The 25659-nt window shown below is 38.4% G+C and overlaps 2 protein-coding genes across 17 annotated transcripts; one reads left to right on the forward strand and one right to left on the reverse strand.

Moving 5' to 3' along the window:
• Positions 1-2459: 2459 nt before the first annotated feature.
• On the reverse strand, positions 2460-13310 carry RMI1 (RecQ mediated genome instability 1). Of its 4 annotated transcripts, XM_020900793.2 has the most exons (5): positions 12552-12991; positions 12276-12444; positions 8208-8268; positions 5836-5931; positions 2460-5190 (listed from the first exon to the last, which is right to left on the reverse strand). In XM_020900793.2, exon 5 carries the CDS (start codon positions 5152-5154, stop codon positions 3280-3282), a length of 1875 nt encoding a protein of 624 aa, XP_020756452.2. In that variant the 5' UTR covers positions 5155-5190; positions 5836-5931; positions 8208-8268; positions 12276-12444; positions 12552-12991; the 3' UTR covers positions 2460-3279. The 4 variants fall into 4 exon arrangements, with proteins under 4 accessions (XP_020756452.2, XP_020756454.2, XP_020756449.2 ...); XM_020900795.2 differs by lacking the exons at positions 12276-12444; positions 12552-12991 and adding an exon at positions 13161-13310; XM_020900790.2 differs by lacking the exons at positions 12276-12444; positions 12552-12991 and adding an exon at positions 13053-13310.
• Positions 13311-13398: 88 nt separating this feature from the next.
• HNRNPK (heterogeneous nuclear ribonucleoprotein K) lies at positions 13399-25536 on the forward strand. Of its 13 annotated transcripts, none has more exons than XM_070459551.1 (17): positions 13400-13548; positions 15424-15502; positions 15609-15693; positions 16121-16218; positions 16860-16916; positions 18340-18383; positions 19259-19331; positions 19863-19934; positions 20431-20544; positions 20880-21008; positions 21596-21903; positions 22023-22077; positions 22360-22443; positions 22724-22739; positions 22816-22898; positions 23290-23459; positions 24175-25536. In XM_070459551.1, the coding sequence occupies exons 3-17, from the start codon at positions 15636-15638 to the stop codon at positions 24206-24208; spliced, it is 1395 nt and encodes a 464-aa protein (XP_070315652.1). In that variant the 5' UTR covers positions 13400-13548; positions 15424-15502; positions 15609-15635; the 3' UTR covers positions 24209-25536. The 13 variants fall into 13 exon arrangements, with proteins under 13 accessions (XP_070315656.1, XP_070315652.1, XP_070315650.1 ...); XM_070459550.1 differs by lacking the exon at positions 13400-13548 and adding an exon at positions 13804-13908; XM_070459552.1 differs by lacking the exon at positions 13400-13548 and adding an exon at positions 13840-13942.
• The last annotated feature ends 123 nt before the right edge of the window (positions 25537-25659 follow it).

Consider the following 25659-nt stretch of genomic DNA (forward strand, 5'->3'; position numbering starts at 1 on the left):
ACTCTTTGCAACCCCATGGACTGCAGTACGCCAGGCTTCCCCGTCCATCACCAACTCCTGGAGCCTCAAACTTAAGTCCATCTCATCAGTGATGCCATCCAACCATCTCATCCTGTCGTCCCCCTCACTTCCCGCCTTCAATCTTTCCCAGCTAAAGGGTCTTTTCCAATGAGTCAGTTCTTTGCATCAGGTGGCCAAAGTAATGGAGTTTCAGCTTCAGCATCAGTCCTTCCAATGGATATTCAGGACTGACTGATCTCCTTTAGGATGGACTGGTTGGATCTCCTTGCAGTCCAAGGGACTCTCAAGAGTCTTCTCCAACACCACAGCTCAAAAGCATCAATTCTTTGGTGCTCAGCTTTCTTTATAGCCCAACTCTCACATCTATACATGACTACTGGAAAAAACATAGCTCTGACTAGATGGACCTTTGTTGGTAATCTTTGCTTTTTAATATGCTGTCTAGCTTGGTCATAGCTTTTCTTCCAAGGGTCAAGCATCTTTTAACTTCATGGCTGCAGTCACCACCTGCAGTGACTTTGGAACCCAAAAAAATAGTCTCTGTTTCCATTGTTTCCCCATCTAATTGCCATGAAGTGATGGGACCGGATGCCATGATCTTAGTTTCTGAATGTTGAGTTTTTAAGCCAACTTTTTCACTCTCCTCTTTCAAGAGGGTCTTTAGTTACTCCTCGCTTTCTGCCATAGAGGTGGTGTCATCTGCATATCTGAGGTTATTGATATTTCTCCTGACAATCTTGATTCCTGCTTGTACGTCACCCAGCCCAGCATTTTGCATGATGTACTCTGCATATAAGTTAAACAAACAGGGTGACAATATAAAGCCCTGATGTACTCCTTTCCCAATTTGGAACCAGTCTGTTGTTCCATGTGCAGTTCTAACTGTTGCTTCTTGACCTGCATACAGATTTCTCAAGAGGCAGGTCAGGTGGTCTGGTATTCCCATCTGTTGAAGAATTTTCCACAGTTTGCTGCAGCCCACATAGTCAAAGGCTTTGGTGTAGTCAATAAAGCAAAAGTAGATGTTTTTCTGAACTCTCTTGCTTTTTCAGTGATCTAGCAGATGTTGGCAATTTGATGTCTGGTCCTTCTGTCTTTTCTATGTACGTTTTAATATAACAGGCTCCAGGTTCATCCACCTCAGTTCAGCTGACTCAAATTCATTCCTCTTTATGGCTAAGTAATATTTCATTGTATATATGTACCACAACTTCTTTATCTATTCATCTATAACTGGAAGGATTCTACATCACATGTAGAGGCCAGGATGTTGCTAAAGGGTGCCCATGACAGCTCTCTACAAAAGAGTTATTCTGCCCAAAATGTAGCAGTAGAATACAGGAAGCAAATAAGTATAATAAAACATAAATATATAGTCTATACAATATACAAAGGGCATGAAAGTGGATAGGGAAATTCATGAAGCACTTCAATGGCCATCTAAAGCTTAAGCTGAGTGGAAATCTGGGAGGGTTATTACTATGAGCTTGAGTATGATAAGTATGAAGTATATTCCCCCCATTTGGGGAACAAATTTTACAACTAAAATTTATTGGCCGACAAGGCAGGTGAAGAATAAGGAGGCAAGACCAGACTGCAAAAGGTCTTACATACTAGATGAAGAGTCTGGAAAAGGTTGGTATCAGAGAGCAACAAACAGTAGTAAACAAGAAGTTTATTAGTAAACAAGAATGGTCAGAAAGATCATTCAGGCAGAATTATGGTTAAAGGCTTAAGGACAAAATAAGGCACAGGCCAATTAGTAAGCCTACTGGAATACTCCAGGCCAGTGAAGACTAGAGTCAGAAACAAAGCTCTAATACAGAATAAAGGATTGATATGGTAAGGTACTGTGTGTGTGCGTGTTAAGAAGCTTCAGTCGTGTCTTTGCAACTTTGACTCTTAGCAACCATGTGGACTGTAGCCCACGAGGCTCCTCTGTTCATGGGATTCTCCAGCAAGAATACTGGAGTGGGTTGCCATACCCTCCTCCAGGAGATCCTCCTGACCGAGGGATCAAACCCACACCTTTTATGTCTCCTGCATTGGCAGGTGGGCTCTTTAAACACTAGCGTCACCTAGGAAGACCGTTAAGTACTGTACCCTGTCTTCAGTAACTGAATATAAAGAGAAAACAAAATTTAATAACAGCTTTCAAGCACTACTCACAGAATACAGGAGAACACTTAGAAGAAAGATAATGAAAGATAACGCCATCCATGTAGTAAAAAAGCTATGCAAGGACATAGAAGTGGTTATTATCAGAAGACATAGCAGCAAAATCTGGATTGTGCCTTGAACTCTGATAATCATCCTTCAACCAATAATGACAAAAGATTTTTAGAATATTTTTCTGCTATATCTATATATTTGTATATATGTATTTATCTTACTTCCAGATATTTTCTATTACATTATTTTAAAAATGCCATGTTCACTTTATTAATGTTTTAAAAGTCAAGATACTTTAATTTACATTTTAAAAAAAGAACAATAAAAATCTTTACCTTTCAAATGTGACTTTTTAACAGCAAAATGGGAAAGTGGGAAACAGCTTCAGTTGAAAAAGAAATCAGCACTTCCAACAAAACTAAAGGAAGACTTACATGTAAAACTAATTCAGAAAGGAGATAACAACTAAAGACATAGATATACATCTTATTTTAATCCCCCCAAAAGTTAACTGGATCTTCTTAATAGATTATCCTTGAAAATCAAGTTTTTAAGTATTCAATATAATCTTTAAAATGGTATCTAGTTAAGATAATCGCCTTAAATATACCAGACAAAATATTTACAATCAGCAAAATAAAAACCAGCAAAACAATTAACATCTGAAAGTCTAACATTCTAATCCACTGGATTTACATTTTTTCCTAAGAAAAATATTACAAACAAATCTTTTTGGGTACAAATTAGAAGTTCTCAACTATTTTTTTATAACTGTTAACCTTCTTTCAACAGTATGACTCATCAGTAAACACCAATACAATACTTTACCAGTCACCGTATGTGAAATAACAAGTGGAAAACAAAATTTCTCAACAACAGTGGGTCATCAAATTCATTCAGCAAACATTTACTATAAAAAACTTTATTAAAAAAACTGAAACACACAATCATGATCAAGCAATATAAAATTAAAGTGAAATCAGTTGTGAAACTTCCTTTTCGAAAAGTTGTGAAAGTAAAAGGACAAATTTAATTCTAAATATTTCCTTGCTTATTTGAATTGCTTTTTAACACCATTTCAGTAAATTATTTATTTAATCTCCTCTTTAGGTTCTCAAGGTGGTCCACATTAACATCTTGTAATGCCAGTACCATTGCTTTAGACAAGGAGGGATTAAATGAAATAGTCATCAGACAGCACAAATCTATTAGATCTCTCTGACATTTCTGCAAACCTTCCAGGAACTTTTGGTATTTACAAGGATCCTTTTTTAACCGTTTCATTTCTGATACTGAAAACCCTATCAGACTAGTAAGTATTTCATCTACAAAGTCTACATCTAGATACGCAGTACCATCAGAAATTTTTGCTCTTATACTCCAAATGCCACCAGAACTTGAGAGATTTCCAGTTAAGGTTACAATAAATGCTTTGATTTTCACTGTTGTAACCTCCTTTGGTTTGCTGGCCATTAGAACAGACAAATAGATAAAGGGTGGAGAATACAAATCCATGGTGATAGAAAGTCCAGTGCTATTCTCTGACAATCGTAAAGAACAAGTCTGTAAATGGTGCTCATTTTCATTAGAAACATCTGAACTCCTTTTTGGTACATTACTGACCAGGTCTCCATTGAACATTGTATTATTTAAAGAATGTCCATCTGAACTGCTAATTTGTTTTATTGTATATGTCTCTGAGCTCTTACCTTTATTTGCAAAATCATCAGGTAGGGTTACATTATGATTAACTGAAAGACTACCACTGTTTTGGTCTCTAGTAGATGGACAACTAAGAGATTTGTCTTCACTAGTCATTTGCTCAGATAAATTTTTTTCACTCCAATTATTGTTTCCATTTTTGCAAATAAGAGAAAAACTATTTAGAGTATTAGATCGATGCGAAAACCTCTCTATACTTTCATCTGTAGTTCTGTTCAAAGTCAATAGTTGTAATTCTTTGGTCTCCATTTGTTCCTTCTGGACAGCTTCTTCTAAAAGCAAAGCCTCCTCCAATGAAAAGTCATCTAATTCCTCATCAGTAAAAAGCATAGATTGGTTTCGTGGTTTCTCCTTTGGCCTTGGAGAAATAACAAGTGCTGGTTCAAAATCTGACTGTCTGATGGGAACAGTATCTGAGGAATTACCTATGAAACAACTTCTTTCGGAAGAGGTATTATTACTTGCTGCAAGCTCATCATTTTCATCAAGACTTGCCAAGAGTTCTTCATCAGAAGGTCCCAAAGCAGGATCTAGAACATCCGTAATTCTGGGGATGCTTTGGTTAGAATTATTTGGTATGACTGAAACTGTAGGATCAGGTTCCCCAATTAATCTTGCAAGAACTTTTTCTTGGGCATATTCCTCTAAAAGAGCATCAACTTCTCCTCCCAACACTTTCACATTTTCTGGTTTCAACAAGAGAACACCAAGACGGAAAGAAATATTTCCATAAATCAAAATTTTTGTACCTGGAAGAAGGTCACTATGCAGAGTTGGAATAGACTGATATTCCATTCCCTGTATTTGTACAATTCCATCAGTTAGCTGTAGCATCAACATTCGTGAAGGCTTTGCTTCCCAAGGTTTGGGGGTTACTTGTGTTTCAGCTGTAATTAGGTCATTGGTTGTATTCTTTCCTCTCAACTTTTGTATCTGGGCATATGCAGGCTGACTAACATCAACCAATGAATTAATCTGCAGAGCAAAAAATCCATTCAGTTCTCCTTTCGGAGCTTCTAAAATGCCAGTAGGTAAAAGACGGTGCTCCAAATCTCTCAGATCTGTAAGGAGCCACTGCTCAAACACTTGTTTATTCAGTTGTGCCTGACTCAAATTAACATTATCATTTTCTTCTTGGATCCAGTTAATACACGCTTCCAGCCATGTTAAAGGCACTTTAACATGCCATGTAGCTAAAAGCCAGGTTTCAACTCTCAATGCAATACTAGTTACACTCATTTCTTCCACATAAAGGAAATATTAGGCATCTATTACCTGAAAACAAACAAACAAATTATGGTAATTCAATACATCTAAATAGAGTTTCTATAATTCTCTACAATGCACAAACAGGACCAAACCTTTACTTTCTCTCCAGCATGTCTGTAATTCTTTGACTTTCTACATAGCAAAACTTCAAATGCCACAAGTAATCAGATGGTATAATGAGAAAAGCAAAAAATTTGAGACAGACATACAAAGGTTTGAAGGCTAGCTCTGTCAAATTATAAGCTCTACAACCTAGCATAAATTTCTTAACTTCTTCTAACCTAGTTTTTTCATCTATAAAATGTCAATACCACCTCCTACCTAATGGGGTTGTTGTGAGGATTAAAGGATTAACATTTGTAAAGCACAATGTGAGACCTATGCAATACATACAATGTTAGTAGTTATTATATTAATATAATAATCAAGTAAAATTATAACAAGTTAACAGATTCTTAGCTGATGTAAAGCATCTTATTTATCTAAATGATTCTTAACAGTTGTATCAGGTAAATATACTTCTGATTTTCTCAGTATGATAAAAAAAAGTAGCAAAACACTAAAAAGACTAAGCTTTTCTCACAATTTAAATTTCAACAGAGGTAGACTCTGAATTTATAAAAGTTTTAATATGCCCATAAGAAAACTTACCATTTGGAACAGGAGCACAGGATTTGATGACAGGATTTAGAACTGGTTGTTCAGTGGAGTACTTGTAACCTCTATTGCTCAGAAATGGCCTGAGAGCTAAGACAAAAAACAGTAAAGGTTTTAAGAGGAAGGTGCAGAAACAATCACTGGCCTATTTTCGTAAGTGCAAGAGTTTGATGGTATGGTTTTGAAGGTTCCTATTATCAATCAGGGTAGAGTGGAGTACACAATAAAAACATGAGGTTTGGAACGAAATAAACAAAAGTGACCACAAGAAACTTAGACACTCTACCTTAGCTTGCTTCCTCACTTATATACTTACTTCAGAGGGCTACTGTGAAAATTAAAGGATAGAAAAAAGATGTCGGAGGTTCACAAGCAACCTAAGGCAAAAGCAGGCCAAAGCAGCTGAAATTGAAACTGACCACCTACACAGGGAGAAGGGCTCAGAGTCAAAGAAGCCAGAGCTCTGGATGCCATGGGAGCTGCACCAGTGAGGTGGGAAAGGAGACCCAGGGATGACTATCCTTCAGGTCTACTTCTGGCAAAACAGGGATGAAGTCCTAGATAACCTCTTGGCCTTTGTCTGCAACATCTGGCAGATCCATAAAAACTACTGCATAAATGGACCAGGAAAGAAGTCCTGTCCCATAGACTGCTCAAGATATACTCTTGTGAAAAGGCATTAAATTATTTCTGTATATTATATAGTAAGTCCTCTCGTTTTTAGAAAATAGTAAACTATTATTAATATCCTCAGAGAGATAGGATATCTCCATACACAAAAACATAAACTGCAACCAGTACCTCATACCATATACAAAAATTAATTCTAAGTGAACCACAGATATCAATGTGAAAACTAAAAAAGGTAGGAGAAAAAAAAGCTCATATATAACAGACAACAGATCGACAGCTGCCAGAGGTCAGGGGTGGGCAAAACAGACAAAAGGGGTCACAAGGTACAAACTTCCAGTTATAAAATCAGTAAGTCATAGAAATGTAATGTACAGTATGGTCACTGTAGTTAAAATACAAAAGTTGCTAGAGAGTAGATCTTAAAAGTTCTCATCACAAGAAATATAAAATTTTGTAACTAAGTGTGGTAATGGATGTCAACTGGGCTTAATTGTGGTGAGTTCTGCAATAACAGGGATTCCCTGGTGGCTCAGCTGGTAAAGAGTCTGCCTGCAATGCAGGAGACCCAGGTTCGATTCCTGGGTCGGGAAGATCCCCTGGAGAAGGAAATGTCAACACACTTCAGTACTCTTGCCTGGAAAATCCCACGGATGGAGGAGCCTGGTGGGCTACAGTCCATGGGGTTGCAAAAAGTCAGACATGACTGAGCGACTTCACTTTCTGCAAATAATACAAATTATCATGTTGTACAACTGAAACTAAAATGTTACATGTCAATTATATTTCATTTTTTTTTTTTTATATTTCATTTTTTTAAGGGGAAGGAAAGTTAGAATAATCTCTGTGATCTTAGTTTCTTAAAAGTTTCCTCAGATACAACACTAGAAGCATACATAATTCATAAAAAAAGAAACTAATAAATTGAGCTTCACCAAAATTTTAAAATTCTGCTCTAGGAAAGACACTGCTAAAAGTATAAAGACAAGCCAAACAAACACAAAAGACAAGCCACAGACTGGGAGAAATACATAACTGACAAAAGACATATTTAGACTACAAAAAGAATTTCAAAATTCAATAGGGGGACTTCCCTGGCAGTCCAGTGTGGCTTCGACCCCTAGTGGGGGAACTAAGATCTCACATGACTAACAGCCAAAAAAACAAAACATAAAACAAAAGCAATATGCAACAAACTCAATAAAACTGAATTAAAAATTGTCCACACCAAAAAAATGGTTTTTACAGTAGTCACGTATGGATGTGAGAGTTGGACTATAAAGAAAGCTGAGCGCTGAACAATTGATGCTTTTGAAGTGTGGTGTTGGAGAAGACTCGCAGAGTCCCTTGGACTGCAAGGAGATCCAACCAGTCCATCCTAAAGGAAATCACTCCTGAATACTCATTGGAAGGACTGATGCTGAACCTCCAATACTTTGGACACCTGATACAAAGAACTGACTCATTTGAAAAGACCCTGATGCTGGAAAGATTGAAGGAAGGAGAAGGGGATGACAGAGGATGAGATGGTTGGATGGCATAACCAACTCAATGGACATGAGTTTAAGCTCTGGGAGTTGGTGATGCACAGGGAGGCCTAGCATGCTGCAGTCCATGGAGTCACAAAGAGTTGGACACAACTGAGCGACTGAACTGTAACTGATAAACAGAAATAAACAAGATGGTAAAAATAAGTCTAAATATATCAGCAATCATAATGACATAGATTAACTCACCTCTTAAAAGACACTCTCAAACTGAATAAACCAAGTTCAGCTGTATGCTTAAAAGATGGACCTAGAACAAAATACCATCAACACATGAAATTAACTAAAATGAGGCATGTTAAAATCTCCAAGCATGATTTTATGAGGCCATAGTTGAGTGATATCTTATCTTCAAGACACAGATCTGTACTTTATAGATGTTTTTATCTGTTGACATTATTAACCTCAAAAATTAAGCTACATCCAAGGCTCTCAGGAATACTCATTCAGTAAGTTACTTTATTTTCTTTACGAAAATTTAACCACCACAACACTGGCAAATGGGCCTAGTATAATTGGCAGGGGTGTTGTAATGAGATGATAGTCATTAAGTAAACTGAAATCAAGACAAAGTGTACTTTCAGTAGTTAGAATTATTTAAATGAATTAGCAAGTATAAATGCCGCATCAATTAAGTTGTTTGCAGAATGTTTTGTACTATGAATTACCCAGGATGTACAGTATATACCCATATACACCCCTAAGTTATTACACGCAGATACTTAACACAAATGCCATTTTCTACCTGAACCTGTTAAATAGTAGGAGTTAATACTGTTAATACTTCTAGGAGGAGGAAGAAACCAATAAAAAGGAAGACTGACTAACTGTGAATTGAAAAGGTCAAGGCTGGACAGAAAATGAAATGAAAGAAATGAATTTCAGTGGTGTCAACTCCATATAGCAGCAGTATAGCTGTATAAACAGAGAACTAAAGCAAACGGTCAGTAAAAACTAAAACCTCTCATTTGTAAGATCTTAAACTTTTTCTAAATATATTATTTTACATCTATAATATTACCCAAACCTCAAAATAGTCATTTATGATAGAAAAGGTAGGTACTGTCATCTATTTGGGTGAGAATGAAACAGGCATGAAGATTAAAGACATAAAGATCATACATAGTAGCAGGCTCTGAACTAGATTCTGCTAATCTCCATTCCTATACCTTTTTCTAGATACTGTTTGACTTAAGTGAAAAGAGAAAGTAAAGTTGGTCTCTCATTTACATATACCCACTTGCATACAAAACACATTCATAAATGGCTAGTTTATAACAGCACCACAGTATTAACAATCAACAGACTTTTCTCTGATCTCATATAAATGACAAGCTCACCTAGCACATTCTAAATTATTTCATTTACAAAGTCAAATGAAAGAAACACATCACCTACTGCATCTATCTTTCTAACAGCTTCAAAGCAGTGTTATCACTATTACTTTTCTTTTGCTATAACTCTACTAAAGTACCACATAAAGTAGTTTTAATTTTTTTTTAATTTCACAAACTGATATTTTAAGACTTATGTATTCATTTATTTAATTTTGTACTTATTTCAAACATGCATTTCCTTGTTTGTGTTGCTGAACACGGCAAGTGACAAAAATCCTTTGAGAGAGTAGTCTGGACAAATTCCTAATTAATAATTTTCTCAAAATACTACCCTTAGGGTTTGGATCTCCACTTCCAGAGATGTACTATAATTTTATAATAATGTTACCGTAACTAAATGCACATTTGCATAGAATATGCATAGAATTCTTCACTTAACAGCAAAGAAAGTAAGGTGGAAGGCATAGCGACATAAAACATAATTTAGTGCCTACAAATGCATATTAAAACAATTTTATAAAAAGATGTTTCATATAAATTTTTTTCTACAGCTAAAAAAGAAAAGCTTATTAAATTATTAGAAAAGCTTATTAAATTATTAAATGGAAAAAGTATTATCATGTGAAATTATAAAGTTTAGACTGGGTTTCAATAACTGAGCTCCTTAATAATTTAGTAAATTGTATTACTTGCATCTACTCCTTCAAGAGAATTTCTAAGGTTTTTGTTCCTCCTTTTCTTGAGAAATTGAGTAACCATGGTCACTGCAGGTAAGCAACTCAGAGGGGAGGTGTCAGCTAGAGCACCGCAACTTCCCAGCCCCTGATCCTCAAGAACATCACTGTCCATGAAAGAATATAAAAAAAGTATACCTTGTTGAAACTGTACAGTAAAAAATGTTCACACCATAGGATCTACTTTTCAAAACTTAATCTTAAGAAAACAATCAGAAATAAGGACAAAGATTTATGTGCCAGAGTGTTTATCACGAAGCTTTTACAGTGTGGGAAAAAACTAAATGTTCAACAACAGTAAAATAAATAAATACATAATCACACTGGATCCAGAAAATAGTTTTAAAAGAAATATTTTTAAGGACTATTTAATGACATGAAAATATGTTATTTTATTTTGTTAGGAAAAAAGACCATATGTAAAACTACATTAATCTCCATTAATTTTAAAACGTGAAAAAATTGTTTTTAAAAAACTGAGTTACATCTTGCTCCTGCTTAACTTGGCTGACACAGCAATCTACATTCTAGATCTTGACTGAAGGAACTGAGCAGAAGAGAACAGAGTAGGAAAATTTTATAATATCATTCATCACTACTAAGATTTACACAAATTTCACCTATAAGTTAATTTTCAGTCAGCCTCACATATTCCAATTTTTTAACAAATAGAACAAGAGGCAGAAGTACCATCCTTTTAGACATGGTATGTGGCATTCAATCAATAGTTAAGACTTAAAAGCGCTAACAAATATTTAAGTTTTAACCGTTTCATGTTTCCACTGCCTCCACCTTAAAAAATACACATAAGTCTGTTTTTAACTCTTGGGAATAATGTTAAGGTAACTCAAGAATTTTGAGAACACACTTTCTGAAAATTGTGGGGAAAAAATTATATTTAATGGATTAAATCAGAAAGAAGTAATTAGTGGAGCTGCTTGTGGATCCTCCATAACCTAATGCAAGAGAAAGACAGAAAACAGGTATAGGAGTCTGATTCGTATCTCTGCTTTGTGACCTTAGACTTGTTCCTTAACTTCTTTTTGTATTATCCACAATTTACGCACAGGACTGTAATAAGAATTAAACTGCCAGCACAAAGTCTGGCACAAACTCAAAAAATAATAGCTACAAAATTTTAAATAATCATCCAGCTGACTAGAATACAATCTCAATTATATTAGTTTATCTAATGTAAATTCCACAGCTAAGTAATACCAGCCTTAAATTAATCAGGAGCCCAAATAATCATACAATTAATTACACAAGAGCCACAATATGTCAATCAAGTTGGTAAGTCCTTGAATAAGCACAGATAAAACACAGCTTGGCTGAAAATAAGAGGATGAAAGAAAGGTTGGCTAAGGGACAGACCTTCCTCAAACTGGTCGTCTCTGAATGAAGCAGGTGTAAAATAGTTTGTTTGAAAAGACGGTGGAAAAAACAGACTTTCTTGTTATTTAAAAAAAATCAATTAGAAAAAGAAAAAAAAAAAACCTTGAAAAGGGTGAATAAGAGCTTTCAGCTTTGAGGGTCCAGTCAGAGAACAGTGAAACTAGGAAGTTCTTAGAGCTGCTTACTTTGCGTTCCTGCTCACCAGTCATCACTGTTTATCAAGGCAGAAAATGATGGCTTCAACAGAAATACTAGTTTGAAAGAAAGCACCCTCAGTACATTATCCTATATGTGCCTATTCGTGTCAGTGAAGTATCCCTGGTTTTGAAAGACAGATTCAATTAAATGTTGCAAATCCTGACTGGCAGATTAAATCTCTATAATCCAAATATCCCCAGCCCCTTCATACAATCAACTTTTCTTGAAAATTAAATAAAAATTTGAACTATGTATCATAAAACCAAACGCACATTAAGTTTTACTTCCCAACAAGACTATAATATTCTTCACATGGGGGCCATTAAAAAACTACAACTCAAAGAGCCTTTTATAAACCCCATGATGCCAGACACTGGTCCAACAGTACTTAACTACCCTTCCCGCCAGTAAATATTTGGTGCTTCATGAAGTCCTCAGTTCCCCCTAAAAAGTTTCCTTCCTAACTAAGCAAGTAAAATAGGTGGTAAAAAATCACAGACAATTCTTAGAGACGCTGGTTACATCTAATTTGCAAAGTATTCAAGAGGGAAATCAAATTACAATGGAATGAATCAGCACAAATTCATCATTACCCAAAAAAATGTGTATTCTAACGATAGATCTGGCTTCACGTGTAACTTATAACATTTTCCCTTTTCAAACCAAGTTTGGGGTTGTGGGTGAGAGCTGGAGGGTTGAGTCGGGATGTGGAGACTGGGTACTGCTACTGGCAATTTCCGAGGTTTGTCACCGATTCTGGACCTAAGGGCATTAACAAAAAAAAAAAAAATCAAAGCCTGACACAGAGGCCTCAGAAGTAGCCGAACACAAAGTAAGTATAACCTGAACACCCTAGGATGATAACATACCTATATGAGGGCGAGAGGTTTAGTCTAAGTCACTGCCGACACACGGTGGGTGATTTAAGAAGGTGAGTGAACGGAAGGCGGATGTCTACAACTCATTTTGCGATTTGCATTCATTGTAGGAGATGAAAGCAATACTTTCAGAAATTTTTCACACGCAACTACAGCAACACTATAAAATACTCGTATCACAGGCCCCATTAATAAAGAAAAGAAAGGGAAAATAAAGTTTCATTAGAACGCAGAGCCCGGTAAAGACCCTGCGAGCGCAGGCTCCCGGCCGGAAGCAAAGAGGGCGAACCGTGCAGGACTCCACGGCTCGACCGCCACAGCCCGGCGGGACTGCTAGCGCTTCTCGGAATCCCGCCCGAGCCGCCAGTCGACCGCGGACCGCAACCTGCTGGCTGCGCCCCCTGCCCGGGCCCCGCCTGAAGGGCGCTGCGGCCCGTTACACACAGCGGGTTAGCGCGGCGTGGGCCGGGCCGGCGAGCTGGCTGCACTTACCAGCGCGCAGCTCGCCCTGCAGCCTGGGCGGGAGGGGAGAACCGGGGAGGGAAGAAGACGCGAATGAGGGCTGTCGAAACGGGGGCATTCGTCTGGCCCTACACCGACCTGGGCGTCCCGCCTTCCCCACGCGCAACAGCGGTTCCCGGGCACGCGACCGTGAGACTAGGAACCGCCACAGCGCGCGTCCTAATCCTTTTTCGCTGCTTCCCGCCCGATTTGCCGCGCGCTCAAGCCCCTCCTCCCACCCCAGAAGACTCCTGGTCCAGAAGCGCCCCCTACCCGCCCCTCCCTGTGCGCGAGAACGGGACAGCCTTTAGTTCTCGCGAGAGGCTCCCCCTCCCCCTCCCCCCCCCCCCGCCCCAGCCAGTGAGTGCGCGAACGAGAAAGGAGGAGGGCGCTTTAGGCGAAAGCTCTGCAGACGCCATTATCCTCTGTTTCTCTGCTGCACCGACCTCGACGTCTTGCTTACTTCCCGCTTATTTGCGGCCTATAGGTAATTAGAGTTATTGGGGCTTGGGCATTGCGGGTTCGGGTAGGGGTTTGGCCTCCCTAAAGGCTGCGTTGACTTTTTCGAAGTCTGATTTTTCTCAGGCCCTTAGCGGCCTTACAGCCTGAAGGGAGGCGCCGGCGGGGGGCGGGGTTGTCGCCCTCTCCGGCGCCTTGATTGACGCGGCCTTGGGCCAATCGCTTCGCTCTCGCGCCACCGCTGTAGCCGGTGCAGCCAATCGGGCCCGGCGGCGGGGTAAGAGAGTGCGTGGAGGCGGGGGAGGGCAGTGGGGGGCCTACGCTTGTTCTCTGTCTAGCTGTGACCGGCTGAGGAGGCGCGGCGGCATAGGGACGGTACCCTTGCCGGGTGAGGAATGGGGCTGGGCAAACGGCGCGTGGGGGTGAGGGCCGGAGAGTACTTTCTCCACTTCGGGGAAGGCGTTTGGGGGCTTGGTGATGGTTGGCGGGTTCTGGGAGGGAACGTTGCCGGGTTTCCCCTCCCCCCACCTCCGCCATTTCCCTGAGCGTATATATGCAGTCCGCGTTGTGGCACTAGAGGCTTCGGAGAGTCGCGAGGCATGTGCCGGTGGGATGAGTTTTGTTGTGATGGGAACTAGGCCTTGTGTGGGAAGGAGAGGGAGCCGGGGGGCGGTAGAGAACGCCGCCGTTCTCTTTGTATGGGGCCCGCCGCACTTGGGCGCTCCGGGCCTGAGTCTGGAACGGGCGAGCTGGAACGGTCGGGGCTGCCTTCGTTGCTTTGTCTCCCGCGGTGGGGGGAGGGTGCGGGGGACGAGGTCTCGGGACCGCGTGGTGGGTGGGGGAGGGGGTCCGCGCTCGGCTCCGCCTAGTAGCACGTAGTCGCCATTACGCGGGCCGCCATTTCCTGTCGGATCGGGCTGGGGAGAGGTGCGGCGCTTGTGCTCTCGCCTCGGGAGCTTTCTCAACTCCTGTTGCTTGGCGGTTGCCGATCCCGGTTTCGGGCGTTGAGGGGAGGAGGGCATGTTTGCCCTTGGCTGGTAGCGCATATACTCAGCGATTTTTTGAACCTGGCGACTAAAGCACTTGAAGGATATTGGGTTTATCCTTATAAACAGCCTGCTATTTGTCGTCAGACCCCTTTATCTAAATCTTGCGTAGCACCTCAGTATTTGAGTGTTGGGCCAGGTTGGCGTTTCGGTTACTGGGAAGAGTTGAAGGCGTAAATACTGCCATAACTGTGAGCTGTTTAGCTATTTCTCTTATAACGGGAGCAGCATGTCGCCTCCTACCAGTCAGGAGAGGGGAGCCAAAAGGCTGTTAACAGTCCTATCGCCAGTCTGGTGGTGCTGAAAGAAATTGTCAGGTTATACCGCTTTTAACGTAATTTGAAATATCCCGCTAGTGATGTTATTGGTGTTCAAGGGTTCTGTTAGTCGAGTAGTACAGGCAGTTTGGGTGTACTCCTGTTTTAGGTTTGCCTGTTTATCGCTCCAGTAGATTGACCTGACTGTTGGGTATGGCTTGCATTTGCTTTTATATTTCAAGTGGACTTTTCAAGTCACCGATGGAAGGAAACCCAGAAGTTTAGAATCCAAATGTAATAATTTCTTTCGGGAACATTACTCGAGACTCGGGGGCTTCAATGCCTTATGTGTCTGGTTTCTATGTATTTATATAAAACATTGTTGTGGTGGAACTTGATCCAAGGATTAAAAATTACGGTGTTTTTGCTATTACAGAAAAATCAGATAGGTCTTTTGGATTGTGTTTTAGGGCGGTCCTTTGGAAATTTAAGATCCTAAAACACGTTTTAGGAATGGCTCTTTTGTTCTGTTCAAATCTGTAGTCATTAGTATTCGGTAATAACCAAAAAAGCAAAACTGATTTGTGTTGGTTTTCGTAGGCTACTACAGCACTAGGGTGTCAGTTGGTCCCGCCCAGAACGCTTCAGTTCTGCCCTGGAAGGATATATTTAATAACTGGTACGTTCTGGAAATAGTCATTTCTTTCCCTTGTCTTTAATATTTAGCACGCTGCACAGCCTACTTCCAAGAAACCAAGTGTACTAGCCTCTTTATTTTTTAACAGATTGGTGTGTCCCTTGAATACAAGAAAATGGAAACTGAACAGCCAGAGGAAACCTTTCCCAACACGGAAACCAATGGAGAATTTGGTGAGAAAACATTTTAACAATTTCTTTTTGTTTTGTTAATTTCATCATTACTTTCCCTGAGATCCTTGTTTGAACTAGAAGTAACTTTTTTGAACTAGAAGTAACTGATTTGCGCATGTGAGGAAACCGATTAAAAGATGAAAGCTAGTAAATACAAAACTTAAGTTTTTTTCTTGGATTTAGAAGTTTCTAATCCTTTGATGTGCTGTCACAGTATATTTCGTGTTTGGGAAATTAAGGGAGGGTATTTTGATTTAATAGTTGAAGATTGAGTGCCCCCTTTTTTCTTTTAACAAGCTTTAACAACTAATCCCTTCAGAGGGAATGGAATTAAATGTTAATCTGTAGGTTAAAACTAAAATGTAGTTAAAGGTACCCTTTCTTGAAGATGCAGGTGCTCTCTGAAATCTAAACTCTTAATTTTTAGGTAAACGCCCTGCGGAAGATATGGAAGAGGAACAAGCTTTTAAAAGATCTAGAAACACTGATGAGATGGTTGAATTACGCATTCTGCTTCAGAGCAAGGTATAGATTTTATTTTTGAAATGGTTCTTACTCAAAGTAGAAATTAAGAAAATGTTTGAGCCTTCTGGGATGCCTTCAGAAGGCTGCAGAATGTAAAATATTTGTGTGGCTCTTTTCTAAGCAAACAGACTTAGATTTTTAGGCCAATGGCAGTTGTTTTGCTAATGATTAAAATGAAAGCCTTTAACATAGTGAACTATTACAAGCCTAATTAGGAGATGGATGTGAATGGTCCCTATAGCATTAATGCCTTAAAGATGCTATTTTTTATTACATGGTGGGTTCATTAGATAACATCCTGATTGGCAGCTTACCTGACTAATAATACAGCTAAAAATGGGAAAGTATCTGCTAGAATTTAAGTTAATTGATATGTGGAAGGGTATTGTAAAATTGGTGCCAGTGCTTAAGATTTATACTCAATATGGCATTCTGAATATTTCAAAGCTCTGTCTAGGTATATAGTCCCCAGAGCATGTAACATACTCTTGGTTTTTGTCTAAACCTGGTGGTTTTAATCTCCCCAAATAGATTTCCATTGCTATAACCAAACAGGAGGTTAGATAGGCTAAACTTGTGTGGTGTTTGTTTTTGACTAAAAGTTTAAGAAGACACACTGTGTTTCTTTTTATTTTCTCTAGAATGCTGGAGCAGTGATTGGAAAAGGAGGCAAGAATATTAAGGCTCTCCGTACAGACGTAAGTATTAAAGAGTTTAAACTACTACACAGGCAGCTTCAGTTTATGTGTTTTTAGAAATTTAAAGATTTGCATCATAGAAATCATTTAATAGCTTAGATACAAGCCTTTTGTAATAATTGAATACATAGATAATTCTAAAGATTTGCCATTCCTAACAAAGCCCAGATTGAGTTGGGGGGTCCATATTAAACCTCCTCACTTTCTAATAACTTTACACCAGATTATTCACTTCAAGGAAGATAACATCTTAATTAGAAATAACAGTATAAAACCCCTTAATTGCACCATTTCCCATGTGTGAACCAAGTACAGTAGTACTGAAAACCATTGCAGGTGGCTGATTAAACTCCAAATTTTTATTCCCTTTTTTTCCCGCCAATTTGCCCATCTGTTCTTGAACAGCTTGCACATGGAGCACAAAGAAATTGAGGTTGCATGATTTAGATATGAGTAAAGAATAGAGTAGGCACTTAATTTTATAACTGGGAGACCGTCTGTCAATGCTGATAATTTGTGTCTTCATATTTTATAGTGGGTTGACTCTTGTGATTAGACACATTAAATGTTGGTATCACCAGAAGTGAGCATATTTATAGGACTTGGCTACACCAAATTTCTTAATTTTTTTTCTCATGTTACACACTCTTGATGTTTCCTTGCTGAAGTTGAGGCAAATAAGAACTTTGTGTTGAAAACTTATTTGATAGTATTTCATTTCTCTCTTGGTCGCAGATCTTTGTATGTTCCTCTTGATTACTGTAAACTGAACTTAAAAATTGAAATTTTACAAACTTGCCTGTTAGGATCTAGGAATGCATTTTAAACCTCCAGGAAACCAAATTAGTCTTTAAGTAGGATTTTTGGTGGTGTGGGAATTTTTGTCTTTTATAAACCTCTTTCCTCTTAATCCAGATGTTCTATATAATTATCTGGGTTAATAATTTCCCCGTTTCCTCAAGAATTCAAGTCGTGACAGGTTTTGTGTCTACCCTCATGAGCCAGCCTGCTACTGAAACATCGTTTGTTTTTTAAAAGTACCATCATTAAAGGTCCTTAAATGTTAAGCCACAGTCAGATATAGAGAAGTCCATTATTGTGTTAGTCTTCAGAACAACTTAAGCTTGTTTCATTAATTGAGAGTATGAGTATAGTTTGTATTAAATTAAAATTTATTGCTTTTCCCCCTTTTCCCTCTCCTTGTTTTTTTGGCCATATATCTCCGTTGCCCATGTACTGGATCGACTTACCCCTGCGTTGCCCACCATGACGTTGGCCCATCCGCCCCTGAACGCCCATGTGAAAACCCTGGTTGGCTATGCCCAAAAATGTGCTCGTTGCCAAACGGGTACCATACTTGACAACTTCTGATTGAATGCCCATGCCCAATGCCAACATCCACGAACGCCAATGACCAATGCAGTACAATGCCAGTGTTTCAGTCCCAGACAGCAGTGGCCCCGAGCGGTATGTCCCAACAGTTTATGCCTCACTGCCTGATTAGAAAGAGAGAAATGTATTTTATTACCTGCCTTTTATATAATTAAATAGTATCCCCTTTAGACGGTGTATTGTTTTTCAAGTTTCTGTCTTATTTTCCCCATTAAGTCTTTTTGTCACTGAACTTTTACCGTGAGTTGCCCACCCAAACGATCCACTAATTTTATTTCAATGGAAGGAGCACAGCTTCAAGTGTTGCATATTTGCTGCATTGTAAATCAAATTGTTACCGAAACAGTCTCTCGCTCTGTCTTTGTGGCCCACCTTGCTTCCCAACATTGCCTGTTCATAATTTTTTCTGATGAAATGCTAACTCTGGTTCACTTTACTTCACTTCTCATTTGTGTTGTCTTTGTTTTTGTCTCGCATTTGTATTTGTTTTCTTGCAGAGCCCATTAGTGATCTAATTTCTAACTGGTATCCATAACCTTACTCCAAATACAATGTTTACCACTTGCATATTCCCCTACTTTGCCTGAGAGAAGGTGTGCCAGTTTTTCCAATGTAACAGCGAGGGTATCCTTAACTTAGTGGTGGCGGGGAACATAAATATTCAACTCTGCTTCAGTTCTGGTCAATTTATTGCCCACTTAATCTGAGCCCTTCCAAGAGCCCATTCTTTCTGTCTCTCTGCAAGTCTCCTAATATTGTTACCATGTTCGTATTGGGCATAAAACAAAATGCATGTGAAAAATGTATAAATAGGCTACTTTAAATGGGGACTATTAAATAATTGTATGTTCATCTCTGTAAAAGTTTGTTTGACTACTGGTGATGACCACAAAACTCATTTTTCTTTTCCACCTTTTTTTGTACTATCTGGTATTTGTGGTGTTTGACAGCATATTGAGTATCAGTGCTGATATTGAAACGATTGGAGAAATTCTGAAGAAAATCATCCCTACCTTGGAAGAGGTAGGCTCTTTTTTTTTTTAATGTATTTCACAATGGGGGGTACTTAATATTTAATGGGGCAAAATGGGGGAGGCAGAGAGACACTGGATATAGTAGTTGTTTAGCAGCAATGTGTTACACTCTGCTGCTTAAAGTGCAGGGTTCTTTTACATCCCACGTTCCTTGTTTGAAAATGGTAGTCTAGCCATTCTGGAGTAGATAGGAAGTGCCTGTGGTCGTGCACATTCATGGAGTTTAGCATGTATATTATGGGCTTTATTTTTAGAAGAGGTTTTGAGTTAGACTGCTGACTGAGACTATGTTGGAAAGGACTACGTTTGATCTAGTTTGAGTATTTTTAAATTCTGTGTAATCTTGTTTGCTAGGTGTACAGATAAAAAAGCATTGTATGTTGACTGTTAGTGTAGATAAGCAATTTCTTGTTATTTAATGATAGTCTTGAAATATGTTGTAGTAGCTTTACCAATATATGCGACAATAGCCTGATCACACTAGACACTTAACCTATTACTCTTATTTTTCTACTTTCAGGGCCTGCAGTTGCCATCACCCACTGCAACCAGCCAGCTCCCGCTCGAATCTGATGCTGTGGAATGCTTAAATGTATGTCATAGTGCCATTGAACCCCACTGAAGTATGGAGCCTGGCCCATAGGATCGATTTTATTTTCAACATAGTGTACTTTTCCCGTCTCTATAGAAAAAGGCTTAAAAAGATGATAAATGAATGGTCTTACAACTCACTGTTGACCCTGCTCCATGCTGCAGTGGGAATTAACTACATTTGCAAAGTGCTTTGCAGTCATTTTTATTATGGTGTTATTTGAATGTTAATAATAATTTTGTGGTAACAGCGACATGCTAAATGGCTGCAGTGTGGGTATGGTGTTGCAGGACCTGAAAATAAAATAGTTTTTTAAGGTGGTGCAGAATGTCCTTTTTGGGCCTGGCTATTGAGGATAATAGCACATAACTGGTAAAGTTATTGAAATATAAATTCAGGTTGCTCACTGCAACAGTATATTGGTATGCTTATAGCAGATAAGTGTGTATTGGGGAATCTTTGATTTGGAACTGAAATTCTGTAACTCCTTCCACAGTACCAACACTATAAAGGAAGCGACTTTGACTGCGAGTTGAGACTGTTGATTCATCAGAGTCTGGCAGGAGGAATTATTGGAGTCAAAGGTGCTAAAATCAAAGAACTTCGAGAGGTAAAGCCAGTGTTTTGTTTTTTCCTGCTGAATTACTGGAAAATAGTTTGTAAGGATTTGGTAGGCTTTTCTCATTCCCTCTTTTGAGTTTCCTCCCCCTAAGATTACATAGTTTGCTAATTAAAATATAGCAGAATGGCTTGACTATACTAGACAAGTTACTTGCCAAAAGTGTATTGCAAAGCCTAACCCTTACTAACAAGGTTTTTACATTGGGGGGAAATTTTACTAAAATATAAATTGTCTGTGTAAACCTGCAACTTTTATTTCTTTAGTGCATTTTCTTTTTTTTTTTCTGATTAATTAATACTGCTTATTTTGTAAACCTATTGCAGAACACTCAGACAACAATCAAGCTTTTCCAGGAATGTTGTCCTCAATCTACTGACAGAGTCGTTCTTATCGGAGGAAAACCTGATAGGGTTGTAGAGTGCATAAAGATCATCCTTGATCTTATATCAGAGGTACCTTCAGAACACTTATTTGCATTTAATTTCACAAAACAGATGTCTTATTCAAAAATAATTTCAGAAGCCAAAGACAAATTACTTTTCCGTAACAATTTTCTATCACCCTGTTTTTCCATCAATTTAATTTAGAAATACTTTGGGAGAATCTGTACGGTTGTCTTTTGATTGTTGGTGAGGTTTATTAATAACTTTTGATCATTCAAATGAAGTTTTTATGGTTCCTCTGTAGTACTACATTGCACACCCTAGATAGTGATGATCTCTGGGTAGTAATTTCTTCATAATCCCCATTGTGAAATTGAAAGGAATTTGTGGTGTTTTATGTTAGCTCTTAAGGGTAGAATTAAACTGCTGCCTCACGAGCAGGAAAACTCCAACTTTTTTTATTTCAAACTCACCAGAAATGCATTTTTAAAAATCCTTTCTATTTGTTATGTTTGCATATATTCCTGTCCCTATCCTGCCACAAGTACCTCCCAAGAGAAATACAAAGTACTTGAAGTTTTCTGTTGAAAGAATTGTTAGTGTGAATTAAGGTTTTTTCCCCTCAGTCTATAAAGTTTGCTGTGTTTTTGTTTCAGTCTCCAATCAAAGGACGTGCTCAGCCTTACGATCCCAATTTTTATGATGAGACCTATGACTATGGTGGTTTTACAATGATGTTTGATGACCGCCGTGGACGTCCTGTGGGATTTCCCATGCGGGGAAGAGGTGGTTTTGACAGAATGCCACCTGGTCGGGGTGGGCGTCCCATGCCTCCCTCCAGAAGAGATTATGATGATATGAGCCCTCGTCGAGGACCTCCTCCACCCCCTCCCGGGCGAGGTGGCCGGGGCGGTAGTAGAGCTCGGAATCTTCCTCTTCCACCACCACCACCACCTAGAGGAGGGTAAGTTTCTTTCATCCACACATTGACATACAAGAAGCAGCACTTCACAGATAGAAGGGGGTAGGTTTTCATTTCAAATACGTGACCAGCTGAGATTACAACAATTACTATGCTTGCAGAGATCTAATGGCCTATGACAGAAGAGGAAGACCTGGAGACCGTTATGATGGCATGGTAAGAACATTGATAACTTCATTAATGTATTAGAGCCAAGGGGTTTAAAAATCAGATTGCTAACATTTTATTGAATGTGTTAACTGAAGAACTTGTCTTACATATAGACTATGTTAGTCACTCTGCTGGGATATTAGGATTGGTCCCATCTTTGTTTGCCCCCAAAATACATGATTACTGAAGACTTACAGAGAGACATGAAATAGAAATTGATTGTATAAAAATGATGGCTCTGACAAATACTGTGCAGGTTCATGTTAATAGTTTTCTCTCTTAACACAGGTTGGTTTCAGCGCTGATGAAACCTGGGACTCTGCAATAGATACATGGAGCCCATCAGAGTGGCAGATGGCTTATGAACCACAGGTTGAGTATCATGGGTGTTTATTTAGTAATAATTTTAAAACGCTTGTTTACTCACCAATTAAGTATTTTATCTCCCCCTGTATAACATTTTTGTTTCTTGGAACGCTGTGTACCTGAATGGTTTCTTCCCCTGAAGATTGTTTTCTGAAACTGGCTTACTAGGGAAGATACGGGAGGGCTTTGGTTACTAATAATAATTGGGGGTTTTTTAGGAATGTGTTTCATTACCTGAAGTTTGGAAGGCAAAGTAACTTTCTGTTCTTGTCTGTTCTGTTTTTAGGGTGGCTCTGGATATGGTAAGTTTTCTTCTTTCTGAAATCAAACATTATTTCATGCTTTGTATATGAACTTAATACTCATTATTTAAATCAGATTATTCCTATGCAGGGGGTCGTGGCTCATATGGTGATCTTGGTGGACCTATTATTACTACACAAGTAACTATTCCCAAAGATGTAAGTATTTTTAGTATTATAAAAGACATTTACTGAGTCATTTTTATGAGTTTTCTGACTTAACGAAGGTTTTAACAGAAGTTTCCCTTTTAGGATTAAAATTGTGTTTCAAGGACTTCAGTGAAGTGTTCTCCACTTTAAGCCTTGTCAAAAAGTGTTCAGTACTATTAAAAGCAGTTACCAGGGGTTTGAGCCCCTGGTTCATTTATTAAAGGAAATGTCAGTGGGTGGTGTAAATAGATTGTAATGCAAACTCTGACTGGTTGGAGGGCACTAAATTAACACAGTGTAGTCAACAAGTTGTACAAGAATGCTCTTGATGGTCACTGAACATACAGGATAATTTTTTTTTAAGTATATCATAAACACTTGCTTTTAAAAATTTTTGCAGTTGGCTGGATCTATTATTGGCAAAGGTGGTCAGCGGATTAAACAAATCCGTCATGAGTCAGGAGCTTCGATCAAAATTGATGAGCCTTTAGAAGGATCCGAAGATCGGATCATTACCATTACAGGAACACAGGACCAGATACAGAATGCACAGTATTTGCTGCAGAACAGGTCAGTTTGTTTAGCTTTATGTTACTAGCCTACACATACTAAAACCTTAAAAAGCTTCTCTTTCTCAGCTGATTTTTCTTTTAGAAGCCATGGTGTCTCAACCTTTTGGGGACCTAACTTCTAAATATTCTAATAGCTTTGCTTTAATTTTCTTCTGCCTTCTTGCTAAAACACGAAGACATTCGGTACTAATCTTACTGGAAGAAGCCTTAACCAAGCAAACTTCTCATTTTTTCTGGTGAAAACTGCTGCCAAAACCACTTGTTACAAATTATACAGAGCCTGTAGAAAATATAGAAGATTCAGTGGATGTTGGTCTAGTTCTGTGTGGAAGACTAGTGATTTTGTTGTTTTTAGATAACTGAATCGACAACAAATCACAGTCTGCCATATGGCACAGGCCATGCCTCTACAGGACAAATGATTGGTGCTGTAAAATGCAGCATTTCACACTTTAACTGGCATTTCTTTGTCTTTTCTACCATATATTAACAATTCTGCTCCACTAATGTCTGATTTGCTATTAATCTTTTTTCTTGGATTTTACATTGCTCTAATTTGTAATTACTAATGTTTTAGTTCTTATCTCTAATTGTGTAATGGACATGTTTATCATTTTAATTTAGCATTGAAATTGTCTTAATGTTGATTAAGATTGATTCAGATGTTACGAACAAAAATTCTAATTCGTACTTTTTTTTCTTTTCTTTTATAGTGTGAAGCAGTATGCAGATGTTGAAGGATTCTAATGCAAGATATTTTTTCTTTTTTATAGTGTGAAGCAGTATTCTGGAAAGTTTTTCTAAGACTAGTGAAGAACTGAAGGAGTCCTGCATCTTTTTTTTTTTATCTGCTTCTGTTTAAAAAGCCAACATTCCTCTGCTTCATAGGTGTTCTGCATTTGAGGTGTAGTGAAATCTTTGCTGTTCACCAGATGTAATGTTTTAGTTCCTTACAAACAGGGTGGGGGGTGGGGGAGGGTGTGCAAAAACTAACATTGAAATTTTGAAACAGCAGCAGAGTGAGTGAATTTTAATTTTTGTTCATTGTTGGTGGTTTAAAGAAGTCCCCCCATGTAATTATTGTGAACACTTTGCTTTGTGGTCACTGTAACATTTGGGGTGGTGGGACAGGGAGGAAAAGTAACAGTAGTCCATATGTCCCTGGCATCTATTCAGAGCAGTGTGCAGAATGTAATGCTCTTTTGTAAGAAACGTTTTATGATTTTTAAAATAAATTTAGTGAACCTATTTTTGGTGGTCATTTTTTTTTTTAAGATGGTCATTTTTCAAATGGCTGAATTCCCTCCAACCTACCCCCAAACGGAACACTAAGTTTAATTTTCAGTCCTCTGTTGGATATAAATAAATGGCATCTCTTCTTGGACTTAGGCAAAATATCTTGACAATACTCAGTTCTGGTGATTCTTAATGATTTGAAGTTCATTGCTTGGGAGGAAATTCCACCACACATTCATGCTTATAATAAGCTGGGGATTTTTGTTTGTTTTTGCAAATGCTTGCCCCTACTTTGCAACGATTTTCTGTTCGTAATTCTGAAGAACCAAGGTGGGGAGCAACACAACCGATGGAATAGTGGTATAAGTTTATACCAGAAGGTTAATGACAAGTTTTATTAATCAGAATAGTACTTGGTTATGGAAGTGACTGATGCTAAATAAATTCTGATTATTTTTTATTAGATAATTTCTCACGTATAGACTTAAACTGTCAGCTTGGTAGTGTCTATTAGTTAAACTTTGTAAAATATATATATATTCTTGTTTTTCCATTGTATGCAAATTGAAAGAAAAAGATGTACCATTTCTCTGTTGTATGTTGGATTATGTAGGAAATGTTTGTGAACAATTCAAAGAAAAAAAGATGAAAAAAATTCCTGTGGATGTTTTGTGTAGTATCTTTTGGCATTTGTATTAATAGTTTAAAAAGTTCACTTCCAAATAAAACTCCCATAATGCTAGATTTGATGTGTGCCCAATTTTGAACAAGGGTTGATTGACACCTGTAAAATTTGTTAAAACGTTCCTCTTGTAAGGAAATACAATAATCTTAAATTATGTATTTTTTGTGTGAAGTGTTTTTCTAGTATTTATAAATCAGATTTCATGGGGGTGGTAAATTGAAAACTTCCAGTAGATGGGTCCTTAGAGTTGAACATAGAGCTGAGTCATACCAATTTT

Source organism: Odocoileus virginianus, chromosome 31, assembly GCF_023699985.2.
Source record: "Odocoileus virginianus isolate 20LAN1187 ecotype Illinois chromosome 31, Ovbor_1.2, whole genome shotgun sequence".
NCBI lineage: Eukaryota > Metazoa > Chordata > Mammalia > Artiodactyla > Cervidae > Odocoileus > Odocoileus virginianus.

Coding starts and splice junctions, on each gene's coding strand:
- RMI1 (XM_020900795.2), bottom strand. CDS start 5,154: ATGAGTGTAACTAGTATTGCATTGAGAGTTGAAACCTGGCTTTTAGCT.
- HNRNPK (XM_070459546.1), top strand. CDS start 13,916: ATGGGGCTGGGCAAACGGCGCGTGGGG. Junction 20,545..20,879: donor AAATCAAAGAACTTCGAGAG/GTAAAGCCAGTG, acceptor AACCTATTGCAG/AACACTCAGACAACAATCAA. Junction 23,460..24,174: donor CAGTATTTGCTGCAGAACAG/GTCAGTTTGTTT, acceptor TTTCTTTTATAG/TGTGAAGCAGTATGCAGATG.